Consider the following 15,214-nt stretch of genomic DNA (forward strand, 5'->3'; position numbering starts at 1 on the left):
AGAATAGATACCTCAATCACAAAGCCCGCTCCCTTCAAATTGTATAAAAGCCCATCTATTCTCAATCCCAATTTGTCAGCCACCCCAGAAACATGCTGGGGACTCCTTTCCAACTGCACCCTGCCTCCAATTCATTTCTCTGGCATCTTTCTTCAACTTGGAATAAGAACTGGATCAAATTTTACTGTCAACTCAGAAAACAAAACAAAAAACTTCTTCTAAAATCATGCTCAAGTTAGATATCCAGTATAACAGTATAAAATAACGCCCCACACATTGGAAAATAATTAAAATAGTGGCATATTTGTTAAGTTTAGATTAATCTCTTCTGAAACACCCACCCAACATGTACTTTATTTTACATGTACTAAATGACTTTAGTCTTTGGGTGGGAAGGAAATATGTCATGCTGTTGTACAATCTGTACTTACCCCTTCTCTCCTAGAGTCATGATTTTAAGATCAGTTCCATATTTGTTCTTTATCCATTTAATTGCTTGTAGCTGAGGATCTATGAGAAGTGGCCAGCGATCACAGTTCGTTAGAATAGCAGCATTTTCTATTGACATCTTATCACTTGGTAATCCTTCATTATTCCATGTTGCTATCTTTGCATCATCAGTCAACATGGCAACCAGATCTAACTCGGTACTTGTTGGAATAGGAATCTTGAATAAAAAAATATTTTTCTACAATGTCAATCCTCGTACAATAAACCATAAGCAAGGAAGTAAGAATACAAAAATTTCAGTAAACAATTTTTGAGAATTAAATACAAGACACAGAATTCTGCAATCTGGAAGTTTCAGTCCTAATTTATGAGTAAGTTTATTAATATGGAATCTATTTCAAGTTTTAAAACTTTTTTTCCTGAGCTGAGCTTTCTGCGCAGATTGAACTGCTGTTCAATAACAAGCTCTTCCATCTGTTATTTTTCTTTAAAGATCTTGTTTCTTTCTCAAATTTTTCACAATCTGTTGCATAATGTTTACTAAAGCCACAAGAACACATGAAATAAAACAGCTGGCAGTAATATATCTATGTATTATTTGTATCTATTTTTATTAAAAACATGCCAGAAAGATATGGAAGTACAAAAATTGGAAAGACTTACTTTTTGCAATTTCAGAAATGGAAGCCACATATGTTCTACTAGCTCTTGACGATAAAGTTTAGTAAAGGGACCAATGTAAGAAACAAAAGCAGCTGTTAACAAAACATCACCACATGCAGTTATTTCTTGTTCTTCAAAGGATTTAATTGAGTGGCTCCAACGAATATTTTCAGACTAAAAGACAAGCAATAGGAGGGAGTCACCTTCTATGGGGGAATATACAAATGAGGTGCATATCTAATCCACCCCCCCAAGAAAACATCCTGTAGCATCCTCAAATGAGTGGACTATTGGCTCCAATAAGGTGATAGTTGTTTCTTCTCCTGGGACAAGTTCCGGGTGAGGAATGCCAATCGTTCTATCATTCTATGTTCTATTGAGTACTAGATACTTATGGTACTTTAAGGATGGAAAAGTCTGATTTCTGAACAATAGTGGACAGTAAAGCAGGATTTTCAATGGTTATAAATGTTGACATTTATGCTATGAATAAGCATAGTATAACAACAAAAGATACAGCAATAAAAGTTTATCTGAATTTTTTCTATCTGCTCAAATATTATTTCATTGCTTTGGTGATATTTTGATATATTTTATAGAATAGTTAATCTGTCCTAAAATTACCTATATGAAATTGTAGTTCATATGATGGATCAGAAAGAAACAGGATCATAATCCTAGTCAATTCTTCTCAGCCTACTTTACAGTGAATAGTACAACCTGCATACCTTAAACTTCTTCAACAGGCATATTTTAAGCTTCTTGGAGAAAAAAATGTAATAAAAAAGAAAAGCATGATCACAATTTCTTAATTTTGTTTTTGCATATGAGACAGATAGGCCAAAAGTGATATTTTCAAGAGCATCAATGATTAGGAATTTGAATGCAGAAATTGATAATAGTATTCAATTGAATGATATAGCAACTATTTATTCAATGCTTTTCTGAACAAATGACTAAAATTCAGCATCTAAATAGAATTATTGTGTACTAGGTATATGCAAAAGTTAAAAAACAAATAGATTACTTTTTGAAATTTTATGTTTAATTTTGGAGCATTCTTATTCTGTAAAATACAACAGGTTCTTCCTTAAATCATCAACTGAACCAAAACAAGCAACAAATACATTAATTTGCAAGGAACTTTTGATTTATCCATCTCTCCCCTGGTTGTCATTGGTTGGTAATACATAAACAATAAAATGCCCTCTACCTCATTCTCAAACTAGCTTTGAAATTTGAAGATTTACTAAACATAGAATGATTGTCTATTAAAATCTTCAGTAATTTTACAGTTCTATTCCACTATCATAAATCACAAGTGACATTGGCTAACAAGAGTTTAAGAGTTGGAACATGCAGTGTAATAAATTTCCAGACAGTTAAAAATCACTATAATTTTATTATAATGCATTATAGATTGCCTGTAATATCATCCTGGCCGGGGTGACCCATTTCTAATTTTGAACAGCTGTTCAGCTCGGGAGTTAGTTAATGATTAAATATAAATTGCCTGATTTATTAGGCTGAATGGTTGAGCTTCCAGGTCAATTCTATATAGACAAAATCATCAGTCTTGATGCTTGTTAGAAGTTAACTATCTCCTGTTTAAGTAAAAAAAAAAATTCTCCAAGGAAGGGAGTTGGTGCTCTCAATTAATTTCCCCTTTTATTTGCTTACTAAACAGTACTCTACTGAGAAAACAAATCCCATTATTGTGCAATAAATGTTTTTATCAGCTGAAATAAATAGCTGAGGCTCAAAAAGTAGTCTCTAAGATGCCTTAAGACATTGCAGGACCTGATGAAAGGTATTAAACTAGCTTTTATTTGGCTAGAACCTTTCAAACACAGGCTAATGATAAATTTTACTATTTTGTCATTTAAATACATTATCTAGAGGATATGATTTGTAATTAACAGGTCATCACAAACGTATTTTTAATTTAAGCCCATACTGGCTTTTCTAGCTAAATTTGTTTCAACACTTCCTGTGTTTTCCAATGTTAACTAATTTTGTACAAAAATAAAATAAAAATAGAACTTTTGTAAAGATAACTTTCTTACCATTGTAAACAAAAGCTATATCAATTACACACCCATCCTTCACCAATATTGTATTATTGCATGCAATATTACTATTCATTCTCTCTGAATCAATATATAATAAAAGATAACCACTGACTGGAGTCCAGCGAAATACATGGACCAACTGTCATGCCCAACCACAAACCACTTTTCAGTTTTCATGATGTTATTGTGAATATATATTATATACAAAAAAGAAACTTCAGTTTTTAAATGGATTTGTGTTTATTTAATATACACTATGTGTCCGTTGCCTTGAAATTGGATATTAAACAATCATCTATTTGATATAATATTGCTTTTCTCCAACAGAAGTAATTAAAACACTAAATATCATATCAATATTTTTGTTAGACACCCATTCTGTTCTTAATAGAAAATTAATAGCTTTTATGCAAATCCAAAGATTAAGTATATTGTATGTGAATAGTTCTGAACTGAGGCTCATTTAGCCTCAGTGTTTATTACCCGGAGACTGACTATGCTATCAGAAAATGTTCAGGTTTAAATACAGATCTGGTGAATAAGTAAGAGTTTAAATTCAGCCTACATTAAAAAAATATGATGCAAAGTCATTAGACTGACCTATATGCATTACATATCACACAGAACAGTGTGAATATATTTTGTTTTATCAGGACAGCATCCACGATCAATTAATTCAATAAATAGATATAATTTTCCTTTCAAATCCTGGATGTTTTTCCTTATCTTTTTAATGTAAACAAGCAGAACATACTTGGAACTTCCAAGTATTATAGCTATTTGAAAAACTGTTTTGGCAAGCAGGCAAACATAATTAATTATAAATGAATTGAAAATTTGGAATTACCCACATATGCTTTATATCTAACCGCAAACTTCTGCATAGCAAAACAGTTATTGTGAATATGACTATCTTCTGACATAGAAAAGGCTTCTGATCTTCTATAGAGAGAGATGAATGTGAAACGGGAAATATTCTCCACGTATAATTAAGGCCATGGAATTGAATTGCTCTTCTGTATTTCAGACTGCACTGATTGCTATTTTTTTTAAAAAAAATTTTACATTTATATCCCGCCCTTCTCCGAAGACTCAGTGTGTAAGGCAATAGTCTCATTCTATTTGTATATTTACAAAGTCAACTTATTGCCCCCCCAACAATCTGGGTCCTCATTTTACCTACCTTATAAAGTATGGAAGGCTGAGTCAACCTTGGACCTGGTGGGACTAGAACCTGCAGTAATTGCAGGCAGCTGTGTTTTAATAACAGGCTATCTTACAGCCTGAGCCACACCGCTAACATTGACTGTAGAGTAAAAGTAGTCAAACATTGGGTAAGGCTTGGTTCTAAAGAACATTGTTTTTTAACTGCATATGACAACAGAATTTCCCAGCATTGGTGGCAGGTTACTTTGCAAATGATAGAACCAATGGCCACTCCAAAATAATTACAGCTGATGACTGCTAGGTTTCCAAACCACTGGCATTAAAAGTAATGAAGCTAATTAGATTAATAGATTAGCACTGAATAAGGTTTTCTCCTGCAGATGTATCAGAACTTTAAAGATTGGTTTAGATACATGTTCATAGGTGACTATGTCAGAGGTGAGTTTCAGCAGGTTCTGACCAGTTCTTGAGAACCGGTAGCGGAAATTTTGAATAGTTTGGAGAACCGTTAGTAAAAATTCTAACTGGCCCCACCCCCATCTATTCTCTGCCTCCCAAATCCCAACTGATTGGGAGGAAATGCGGATCTTGCAGTAACCTTCCTCTGGAGTGGGGTGGGAATGGGGATTTTACAGTATCTTTCCCCTGCCACACTCACCAAGCAATGCCACACCTATCAAGCCACGCTCACAGAACTGGTAGTAAAAAATTTTTGAAACCCATCACTGGACTGTGTAGAGAATAATGTTATGTCTTAGGCAAATAAAGCACAAAAAATGATAAGCTGTGCATGTTATCAGTATATTTAACCCTTTCAAAATGCTTAGAAATTCTTAGTAAACTGTCAATAGAAACACCACTATACCTTTAGAACAGGGGTGTCAAGCAGATAAGCATGATTAAATAAGGTAGATTCCAATGCACATACACATATACATCAGAGAAGGAATGAAACATTGACTTGCCTGAAGTCCTTTAACAAGCCTGTTTGCTAGCTCTATAGTCTTATTGGTTTGGCTAACTTCTTCTTGGCATCTGACTTTTTCTGCTGTTGCTTTTTCAAATGATGATGTGAGCTTGCACAGATTGTGGTCCAGTTCCTTTAAAATTGGGAATAGATTAATTGTAGTTTATTTCAGGTTTTCTTATATTATAATTTGTAGACTCACCATTACTACACATCACAATTGCCATCAAATATCTGGATTTTTTTATTGGTTCCTTGTTTCTTTTCCTTGCTCACTTTCTGGCCTAACACCATAATCTCATTCTTTCATTCTTGAAATTCATAAAGTTCAATCAATGAGGGAAAATATTTGTGGATAATTTTATGCAAATGGTTGTTTACACAAAACATTAATTTTACAAAAATTGTTCATGGAATTTGGAATGTAAGCTCACAGTTTTTCCATTGCTTCAAAGCAATTACATACCTTGGCTTAAACTTCTTGAACATAAATGGCTGAGACATCAGCATTAACTTGATGATTAGAAATACAATAATATTTTTTACCCCATTTTATCATAATGAAATAGAATTATAAAAGTAGAGGAATTATGAATTTTAAGGGTATTATTTTAAGACTATTATAATAAATATATTCAAGACTAGAAAGTAAGATTTACTCCTGAATTATCAAACATACTTTTAATAGCAAAATCTTGTTTTTTATAAATCAGAACATGAATCATGTCAAAAGGCTGTTGCAAGGGAAGTTCTCCTCAGCTACCATTTAGGAAATGCAGTTTATCTGCCTTTTTTTAAGCAAATGCATTTCTTTTGATTACATCAAGAGAAATCTTGTTTATATATTAAAAAGTAGAGATTTAAAATTGAAATATTTCCCATGTTTTAAACAATGCAAAATCTTTTTATGGATAAACTTAGGAAAAGTATTTTAAAATGGTTACTATAATGTTCATTTTGTACTGACAAGGATTAAATTAGTCATTCTGAAGTGTATTTTAGTGGGCATTAAAAATGATGGGTTGTTAGCACAGTATCTCGAAACTGATGATGTATTATTGATTGCCAAGTAATAGCTGCAACATTTATTAATCATTACAGAAAATTACCAGCCAGAAAAAAAACTTCTGCATGAAAAATTAGTACCACATTTTCCCTAAGGAAAGGACTGGGTTACAGGAAAACATTCCATTGGAAATCCATGAGACAGGGTAGCTATCAATAATTTTTTTAAAAAAAGAAATTCAAGATCTAGAATATGTGCACAATGTAGACACACTGACAACAAACCCAGTGAGCAAAAGGATCAAAGCATGGATAAATGTGCTGTCCAAAGGCAAAATAACTGCATAAGGTTATCAGTGTTTTCAACATAGTCATTTGTGAGGTTATGAATATTACGGTTGCTGTTAAGAAAAACCAAGCTTTTGATAGTGTGTGCCATACCATGGGCACTAATCAGATAGGTGGTAAGAAAGAAGGGGTTCTTAGTAATTTAAACCAAGGTTATATTAATACCTGGGGGTGTGATGACTCAGTGTTTAAAGACGCTGAGCTTGTCAATTTTCCAGCTGATGCTGGGGTGAGCTCCCATTATTTGTCTCTGCCCACCTAGCCATTCAAAAGCATGCAAATGCAAGTGGATAAATAAGTACCACTTTGGTGGGAAGGTAACAGCATTCCATGAGATTCGGTGTATAGTCATGCTGGCTAGATGACCATAGAAATGTCTTCGGACAATTCTGGCTTCCTCAGCTAAGAAATAGAAATGAGCACTACCCCCTAGATTTGGAAATGGCTGGACAGGGGAAACCTTAACTTTATATCAAAACATTTCAGAATAACTGATAGTTTTAATTTTACATAGGAACTAATCAAAATAGCTTGCATTTATTTTATAAAAGGGATGGCTCATATGTAGCTGGTCCATGGGAAAAGGCCTAATGCCAAATTCAGCCACTTCTTGTCTTTGACATCAAAATAACAATTGATATTCTAAAAATATAAGGCAATAAGGTATTTTCTATTTTACACATATCACTTATCTTTATTACAAGAAGAGGTAAAAAATATTGTGTTTGCTTAGGAATGGAATGATGTTGGGGCTGGAATTATACTCACAGTAAGTTTTTTTCTGATGGCTTCCAGCTTTTCAGTAGCTGCTGCAAGTTCAGCATTTGCTTGGGTCAAAGCTCGACGTTTGGGCTCCACATCACAGTATACCTAGAAAAACAAGCAGTCCACAACACTTCTACAAAATAATTTATAAAACAGAAATACATTACTGTTTTAAGAAATAACAATATTTACATAGTTCATTAGACAATATTTGATATGGAATGGATTGCTTCTTTTCAAGATTTTCAAGATTTCTGGCTGCCCTTCAGTCATAAGAAAGAACTCTCAGAAAAGACAAATCTTGGTTACAGGTATATATACAGAAAAATAGTATAAAATATATATTCAAAAAAATAAATAAATTCAGAAAATAAGATGCAACAATATGGTAGATAATCTAATACTTTCCAAGTAATTTTTGGTATCACATTTGTGTGTGTGTGTTATTTGTAAAGCTTTTAAGTTGTTCTTTAAAGTTTTGTAATTCACTGGAAGGTGATCAAGTTCAGTGAATTACAATAATGTTTTTTAACTTCTTGTGTTTTCCAATAATGTGTTAGAACTGGTTTCTAAACTAGTAGCATAATATAATTTTTTTCTGGAGCATAGGTAGTCAAACACAGGTACTGTTATTATTTGTGTATTTAAGATTAAAAATTCACTAATATTTACTATTAAATAGTAAATTTCAGTGTAACTGGAAACAATTTACCCATAAATTACAAGTATGAACAATGAGTGCAGACAACAACATCTACACATGTAAAATCAGTAATCATGTTTTATTAATAGCAATAATGAGAGAGAAGCATGTTTTACTTCAGGCTTAGAAAGTACAGCTAGTCTTTGCTTAATGACCATTAATTTAGTGACTGTTTGATATTACAACAGCATGGAAGAAATTATATTTGTGTCTGGTCTTTAAGGTTATGACCACTGCAGCACCTCTCCATGGTTAAAATTCAGAACAAATCATTTGTATGCAGGAAGCTCAGATACCAACCCCAGAGACTTCAAATGCCCCCAGAGAATATATAGGGGCTTGAAACACTGCTTTTAGTCAAGAGTCTCTAAGACTAACACAGATAACCCTAAGGTCTGATACCTGCACCCAGGCTAAAGAATTAAATTATATTTTTCTGTTTACAAATTCAGGTGCTGGACAGCTTGCTTGCATTTATGACAGCAGTATGTATTTCAGCTCCCTTCATCTTCTCCAGCTCAGTCCTTTTGGCTATCCTTCACTCTACCATCCTTCTATGTGGCCCCCTCCCATAAAAATCCCCTGCAGATCTTCCAGCCATTGCTTAAAATACAACTACAAATCTTCCTGGGAAACTGATCCAAAAGATATTGAGCTTTTATGGTTTCTCAAGTGATGCCATCCTAACCATTTTAGGATGGCCATTCTAGCTGAGGCTAGATCCGCCGTGATGATGTGAGTTTGACACCCCTGGGCTAGATCATATTTTTCCATCATCAAAGTGAAAGGTAGCAATTATTTTCATCCTGTATGGATTTGTGGCAATAATTAGGAAATAATTTAGACCCACTTTGGAGGAAGAACAGGATGTTGCATGGGAGGGAAGGAATAATCATTTTAGTTTTGTGGGAAAGAAGTATCCATTAATGGAAGAAGACCACTACTTTACTCAGTTCAATAGCCTTAGGATGATGTGGCTTTAAATCAAAAGATCTGAAGCTATACAGTTTAGGATGCTTCTACTACATTGTAATTTAAAATGGATACCATCCTTATCTGATATTCAAACATACTCACTCTGTCCCTAAAAAAACCAAGAATGGGGAAAAAACTTGAAATGTCAGATGCTTTTGAAGATTAATCCCTTGCTTGGTGGAATTGATGAATGTGGTTTTTGTATATATATCTGTTTGTACATATCTGTTTGTACTGTCTGCATGTGAATACATCCAGATATTCACATATACAAATATACATCACACACAAATATATCACACACAAATATTTATTCATGGGTCAACATAAGGTTAATAAAATGGAAAACATTTGTCACTGCGTTATCTATTTTTAAATTTGTTTTCTGTCTACTTTTATAACTTTTTCTATGCATGATCTACATTTTAATTTAGAAGTATGTAATTTTCAGGAAAATAAGGTATCTATGTTATAACAATAGCGATTAATAACAATAAATTCAGTATGCATCTTTAATAATGTGTATATAATATATTGTTTTATCTCTGCTGGCAATACTTCTATTATAGCATATTTAAATAATATACTGTAAGACCAGCTAAATCAAAAGATATACCTCATAAAATTTTACTATGTTGATAACCCAGGCACAAAGACCAGCCGCTGCAAATGATTTGTTACGAACGAGATTTGGACTGAATTCTGAGTCTTTCAAATAATGTTCCTTCAACACTTTCAAACAATTCTCTGGGATATGTTCTTTATCGTAGTTAATTAAGGCTTGCAAGAATTCATCAACCTAGAAGGTAGCAATTAAGGCACCTAACTTGTTATCATTAAACAACATTGCAACTTCACAAGCTCGATTCCACAATTTAAAAAAATTAAAAATCCAAACAAATAATGAAGAGACCCTAGAAAATAACAAAATAAATATATATAAAACGTTGACTTATATAGTGCATTTGAAGCTTATCCATCTACAATCTAGAAGTAGTTCCTAATTATGGAAGACATTAACTGAATTAAACCTTTCTCCCAATACCAATACCAATATTTTTTTATTCATCTTTCTTTTGTGGAAAGATTTTTAGGTATTTTTTTAAAAACAAAGCAGAAATTGCTATCATATATAGATACATATACATATACATACATACATACATACATACATACATACATACATACATACATACATACATATATATATATATTTGTTTTCTGAGGTTTTCGCGGGTGTTTGTATGTAGGTCTTTGGCTATTCAGGTCTTCTCCCGCGTAAAATTGGAAGTGTCTTGGTGACGTTTCGACGAAGTCTCATTCGTCATCTTCAGGCTTCAGCTTCGTGCTTCTGGGAGAAATGTGTGATTGCAGCTGTTTCTTCCTTTTTAACTGCTAGTGGGGGTTTGAACTGATTGGGTGGGAGCTTGGCTGTGCTCTGATTGGATGGGGGTTTTTTTTGTGCTCTGATTGGCTGGGGGTGTGTCCTGTGTGTCACAAACGTACTAACATACAATGGATTCCAGAGAAATAAGATTACCAAACTAATCCAAAAAGAACCTCCCACTAAAATCCAAGACAGAGAACAAGAAAACGGCACAGCCCTCCTCCCATATATAAAAGGCACCACAGACAGAATCAGCAAGATCCTCCACAAACATAACATCAAGACAGCATTCTGCACAAACCAAAAAATATCCACCATCCTAAGAAACCCCAAAGACAAAATTGAGTTAGAAAATCAAGAAGTATATGAAATCCCATGCACCGCCTGCCCCACCACATACATCGGACAAACCAATAGAAGAATAAGTGCACGCATTGAAGAACACAAGAACTCAGTCAAAAAAGAGGAACCAACTTCTTCCCTGGTCCAACACCTTAAAGCCACAGGACACGATATTGACTTTAAAAAGACCAGAACTATCGCCAAAACTGAATACTTTAACAACAGAATAATCAGAGAAGCCATCGAGATAGAAAAATGCCCACACAGCATGAACAAACGAGATGATACCTCCTGCCTACCAGCCATTTGGAAACCCGCCCTTATTGACAAACGAGTCCCTAACACGAGGAATGACACCAGACCCACACTCACGAGGTCCACACAGGATGTCACCACCACACATCCACCCAGAAAGCAGACCCAAACCCACACTGATCATGAAGCATGACCAAGGACCAGAAGCCAGACCGCAGCTACAACAGTAGCCATTTCAAACCCCTCCAATCCATACATACAGCAGACAGACACCCACTATGAAGATGTAGCATGACCACAAACACGAAGCCAAACAACAGCAATTCAGCTCACCAGCACAAATCCCCCTGCAACTCAGACTAATCTGAGCGCAACCAAGCCCCCACCAACACAGGACACACCCCCAGCCAATCAGAGCACAAAAAAAACCCCATCCAGTCAGAGCACAGCCAAGCTCCCACCCAATCAGTTCAAACCCCCACTAGCAGTTAAAAAGGAAGAAACAGCTGCAATCACACATTGCTCCCAGAAGCACGAAGCTGAAGCCTGAAGATGACGAATGAGACTTCGTTGAAACGTCGCCAAGACACTTCCAATTTTACGTGGGAGAAGACCCGAATAGCCAAAGACCTACATATATATATATACATATATACATATATATACATATATATACATATATATACATATATATTTGTATATATATATATTTGTTTTCTGAGGTTTTCGCGGGTATTTGTATGTAGGTCTTTGGTTATTCGGGTTTTCTCCCGCGTAAAATTGGAAGTGTCTTGGCGACGTTTCGACGAAGTCTCATTCGTCGTCTTCAGGCTTCAGCTTCGTGCTTCTGGGAGCAATGTGTGATTGCAGCTGTTTCTTCCTTTTTAACTGCTAGTGGGGGTTTGAACTGATTGGGTGGGAGCTTGGCTGTGCTCTGATTGGATGGGGTTTTTTTTGTGCTCTGATTGGCTGGGGGTGTGTCCTGTTTGGGTGGGGGCTTGGTTGTGCTCAGATTAGTCTGAGTTCCAGGGGGATTTGAGCTGGTGAGCTGCATTGCTGTTGTTTGGCTTCGTGTTTGTGGTCATGCTACATCTTCATAGTGGGTGTCTGTCTGCTGCATGTATGGGTTGGAGGGGTTTGAAATGGCTAATGTTGCAGACAATCAGAGCACAGCCAAGCTCCCACCCAATCAGTTCAAACCCCCACTAGCAGTTAAAAAGGAAGAAACAGCTGCAATCACACATTGCTCCCAGAAGCATGAAGCTGAAGCCTGAAGATGACGAATGAGACTTCATTGAAACGTCGCCAAGACACTTCCAATTTTACGTGGGAGAAAACCCGAATAATCAAAGACCTACATACACACACGCACACACACACACACAATCTCTATATAGATACATATATAATCTCTATAAATAATCTTAAATTAGTACAAAAACACTTTTTAAAAATACTCCTGATCTGCTTTGGAAAATTACCAATGCTAATTGCTGACGAAGATCATCTTACTATTGTTACTTGTCATTAAACCAAATACTGTCAAAAGACACATAGAGAACAAGCATGCATAACCTGTGTGCAAATTTTCTACATTTTTAAAATAGTAAATAAATTTGCTGTTCCAAAAGAAACATTGCTAAACACCTGCAAGCCTCACAGCTGCCATTGGCTCTACCACCCGCTAGCGCCAAGAGCTGGGCTTGCAATTCTTCTGTAGTCTGCAATGATTTTTAATTGATCAAGGTGGCCCTTTGCCATGCAGGCCTGCTATAAAAGATGACTTAGAATCACAGCATATTTAAGTAAGAAATGATATATAGGGTATCATTTAAATTATTAAATATTTTATTTAAAAATATCAAATAATTAGTTCAGAGTTTTTCAAGCAACCTTCCGTGACTAAAGGGAAAAAGACTCTCACAATGGACTAAAGGGATGGTGGTGGGTTGGAAAACTCAAAGGCACTTAGTCCTCTATTCACACATCAATATTGTTCTTCAGGATGTTGATAGCAATTTTTGCTAGTGTAAAGGATAAGGCTTTTAAACTGCCTTTCAAAAGCCTCTTTTCATCAGAGGCTCTGGGAATTTTTGTTTTTAACGAACAAGTTCCATGTCCTGAAAAAGTATGAAGAATATATTTTAGTAAATCCCACTGTTGCAAATACCTTTCCCATGAAAAGTTTAGCAGCCTTCCAAGTTCGATCTTTTGGTACTTTTCCTTTGTTTGCCAAAAGGACCATGACTGCAGCTGTGACATTGGTCACTGCATCTGGTGGATTAGGGAAAGCTTTCAGTTCAGAAAGATTCACCTGAAAACAAAAAAAATAGATGCATTTCAAAAGTCAATGCAACTTTTAATTAACATGGTGGGCTAACTTCTTCCAATAGTAAGATAAGTTTAAGTAAACTAAATGAAGCCATAAAAAAAGGATACCCGTTCACCATACTTGAACAGAAAACTTTTATTAAAATTATCGTGTGATTGGGAGAGCCAACTTCAAGTCCCCATCTAACCATTAAGTTCACTCCATGCTCTTTGAACCAACAATTTTCTCAGCTTAATCTTTGTTACAGGTTTGTAGTGTCAGGACAGAATAAGGGGACAACCTATATTTATTATCTTGATCTCCTATAAGAAAGGTGTCACAATGATGATAATAATGTGAATAATAATGTTTTTATATATGATAAGCCCCAAAATTAAAAGATGTTCTTTTAAAATGAAATTTTATTTTAAAATAAATCACTAATTTATCACCCAGCAAAAATAATCACGCAATGCTTTTATATTTACCTTATTAAGGGTATTTAAAGCTGCAGTAGCAGCTACCAGAGCAGGTTCAGCTTTCATCAGATCATCTTCACATTCCTTCTGCCTCCGAGATACTTCTGCTTGAATTGCAACTACCTATAGCAGCAGAGATGCTTCATTTTAACGGAATATTCTATAGGACTTCATAACTTGACATTTGTTCAAGTATTATCTAAAACACCATAAATTGTCTTTGGAATATTTAAAGAAGACTTTTCCAATGCTCTCTAAATATGTATGATTAGAATGAGAGAGATATAGGATTTCTAGTTAAGATACTCAATGCCCATACAACTGTGAAGTTCTGGAAATTTATGAATTTGTATTTCCAGTCACCTGGAAGGAATCAAGTTAGAATGGCTATTTTAAATGAAAATAATATACAGGTAGTCCTCGACTTAAAACAGTTCATTTAGTGACCATTCAAAATTACAATGGCATTAAAAAAAGTGATTTATGACCATTTTCACACTTAAGACTATTGCAACATCCCCAAGGTCATGTGATCCAAATTCAGACACTTGGCAAATGACTCATATTTATGATGGTGTGTTCCAAGGATACGTGATCACTTTTTGCGACCTTCTGACTAGCAAAGTCAATGGGAAGCCAGATTCATTTAATAACCATGTTACTAACTTAACAACTACCAGGATTCATTTAACAACTGTGGCAAAAAAGGTCATAAAGTTGAGGACTATCTGTACTTAAAGCTGCCAGTCTTCAAATATACTTTTCAAAACACAATGTATGCAGGAATAGTTTTACTTGAAGACTATTGTTTTACCAGTTGCTTCTGCATCCAGATTCCCACTCGTCTCCTCTTACCTGTATAATTCCTGGTGTATCTCCTTGGGATGGCCTGTGATTAGCTGAAAAAATAGTTATAGCACAAAGCAACTGAAGAGCAATTACATCATATGGTTTGCCCTTGATACTGAAGCAAAAAAGGAATTACTCAGTGGTTCAATCTTCAGATGCTTCTACCACCAGTTGAAAGACAGGGGTGGGTTGGGGGTGGGGTGCCCATTTGGAATTATTACCACTGAGAGTTGAAAATACACCAGTTTTCATTTTCTCACCACATTAGCAAGAAGTTATAGAATTAACCAGGGAAAAAGAACTGACTTCTGTTAGTCAAAGGCCACACAGTATCTATGGACTGCCTAAAGATGCATGAGCATATTTTATAAAGAAAGAAAGTATGCCCAGTGCTACTAAATTATATAACACAAAGATACTCTGTGTGTGTGTGTATACACACACACACGCACATATTCTATACTAGTTTAAAACAT

The 15,214-nt window shown here is 34.9% G+C and overlaps 2 protein-coding genes across 2 annotated transcripts in view; both read right to left on the reverse strand.

Annotated features, from left to right (window-relative positions):
• The window catches only part of LOC131197091 (dynein axonemal heavy chain 11-like), a 42,816-nt gene extending 41,581 nt beyond the window's left edge, over positions 1 to 1,235 (reverse strand). Inside the window, exons 1-2 of the mRNA XM_058180729.1 lie at positions 1,114 to 1,235; positions 432 to 667 (exon numbers count right to left, since the gene is read on the reverse strand). Coding sequence (XP_058036712.1) covers positions 432 to 667; positions 1,114 to 1,143 — 266 coding nt within the window. The 5' untranslated portion in view covers positions 1,144 to 1,235. The remainder of the gene's footprint in view (positions 1 to 431; positions 668 to 1,113) is intronic.
• A 2,469-nt stretch (positions 1,236 to 3,704) lies between these two features.
• LOC131198247 (dynein axonemal heavy chain 11-like) overlaps positions 3,705 to 15,214 on the reverse strand; it is a 64,813-nt gene continuing 53,303 nt past the window's right edge. Inside the window, exons 18-22 of the mRNA XM_058182737.1 lie at positions 13,899 to 14,012; positions 13,270 to 13,413; positions 7,441 to 7,542; positions 5,318 to 5,452; positions 3,705 to 3,746 (exon numbers count right to left, since the gene is read on the reverse strand). Of these exons, the coding sequence (XP_058038720.1) occupies positions 3,705 to 3,746; positions 5,318 to 5,452; positions 7,441 to 7,542; positions 13,270 to 13,413; positions 13,899 to 14,012 (537 nt within the window). The remainder of the gene's footprint in view (positions 3,747 to 5,317; positions 5,453 to 7,440; positions 7,543 to 13,269; positions 13,414 to 13,898; positions 14,013 to 15,214) is intronic.

The sequence above is a fragment of the Ahaetulla prasina genome, chromosome 4 (assembly GCF_028640845.1).
Source record: "Ahaetulla prasina isolate Xishuangbanna chromosome 4, ASM2864084v1, whole genome shotgun sequence".
Lineage (NCBI taxonomy): Eukaryota > Metazoa > Chordata > Lepidosauria > Squamata > Colubridae > Ahaetulla > Ahaetulla prasina.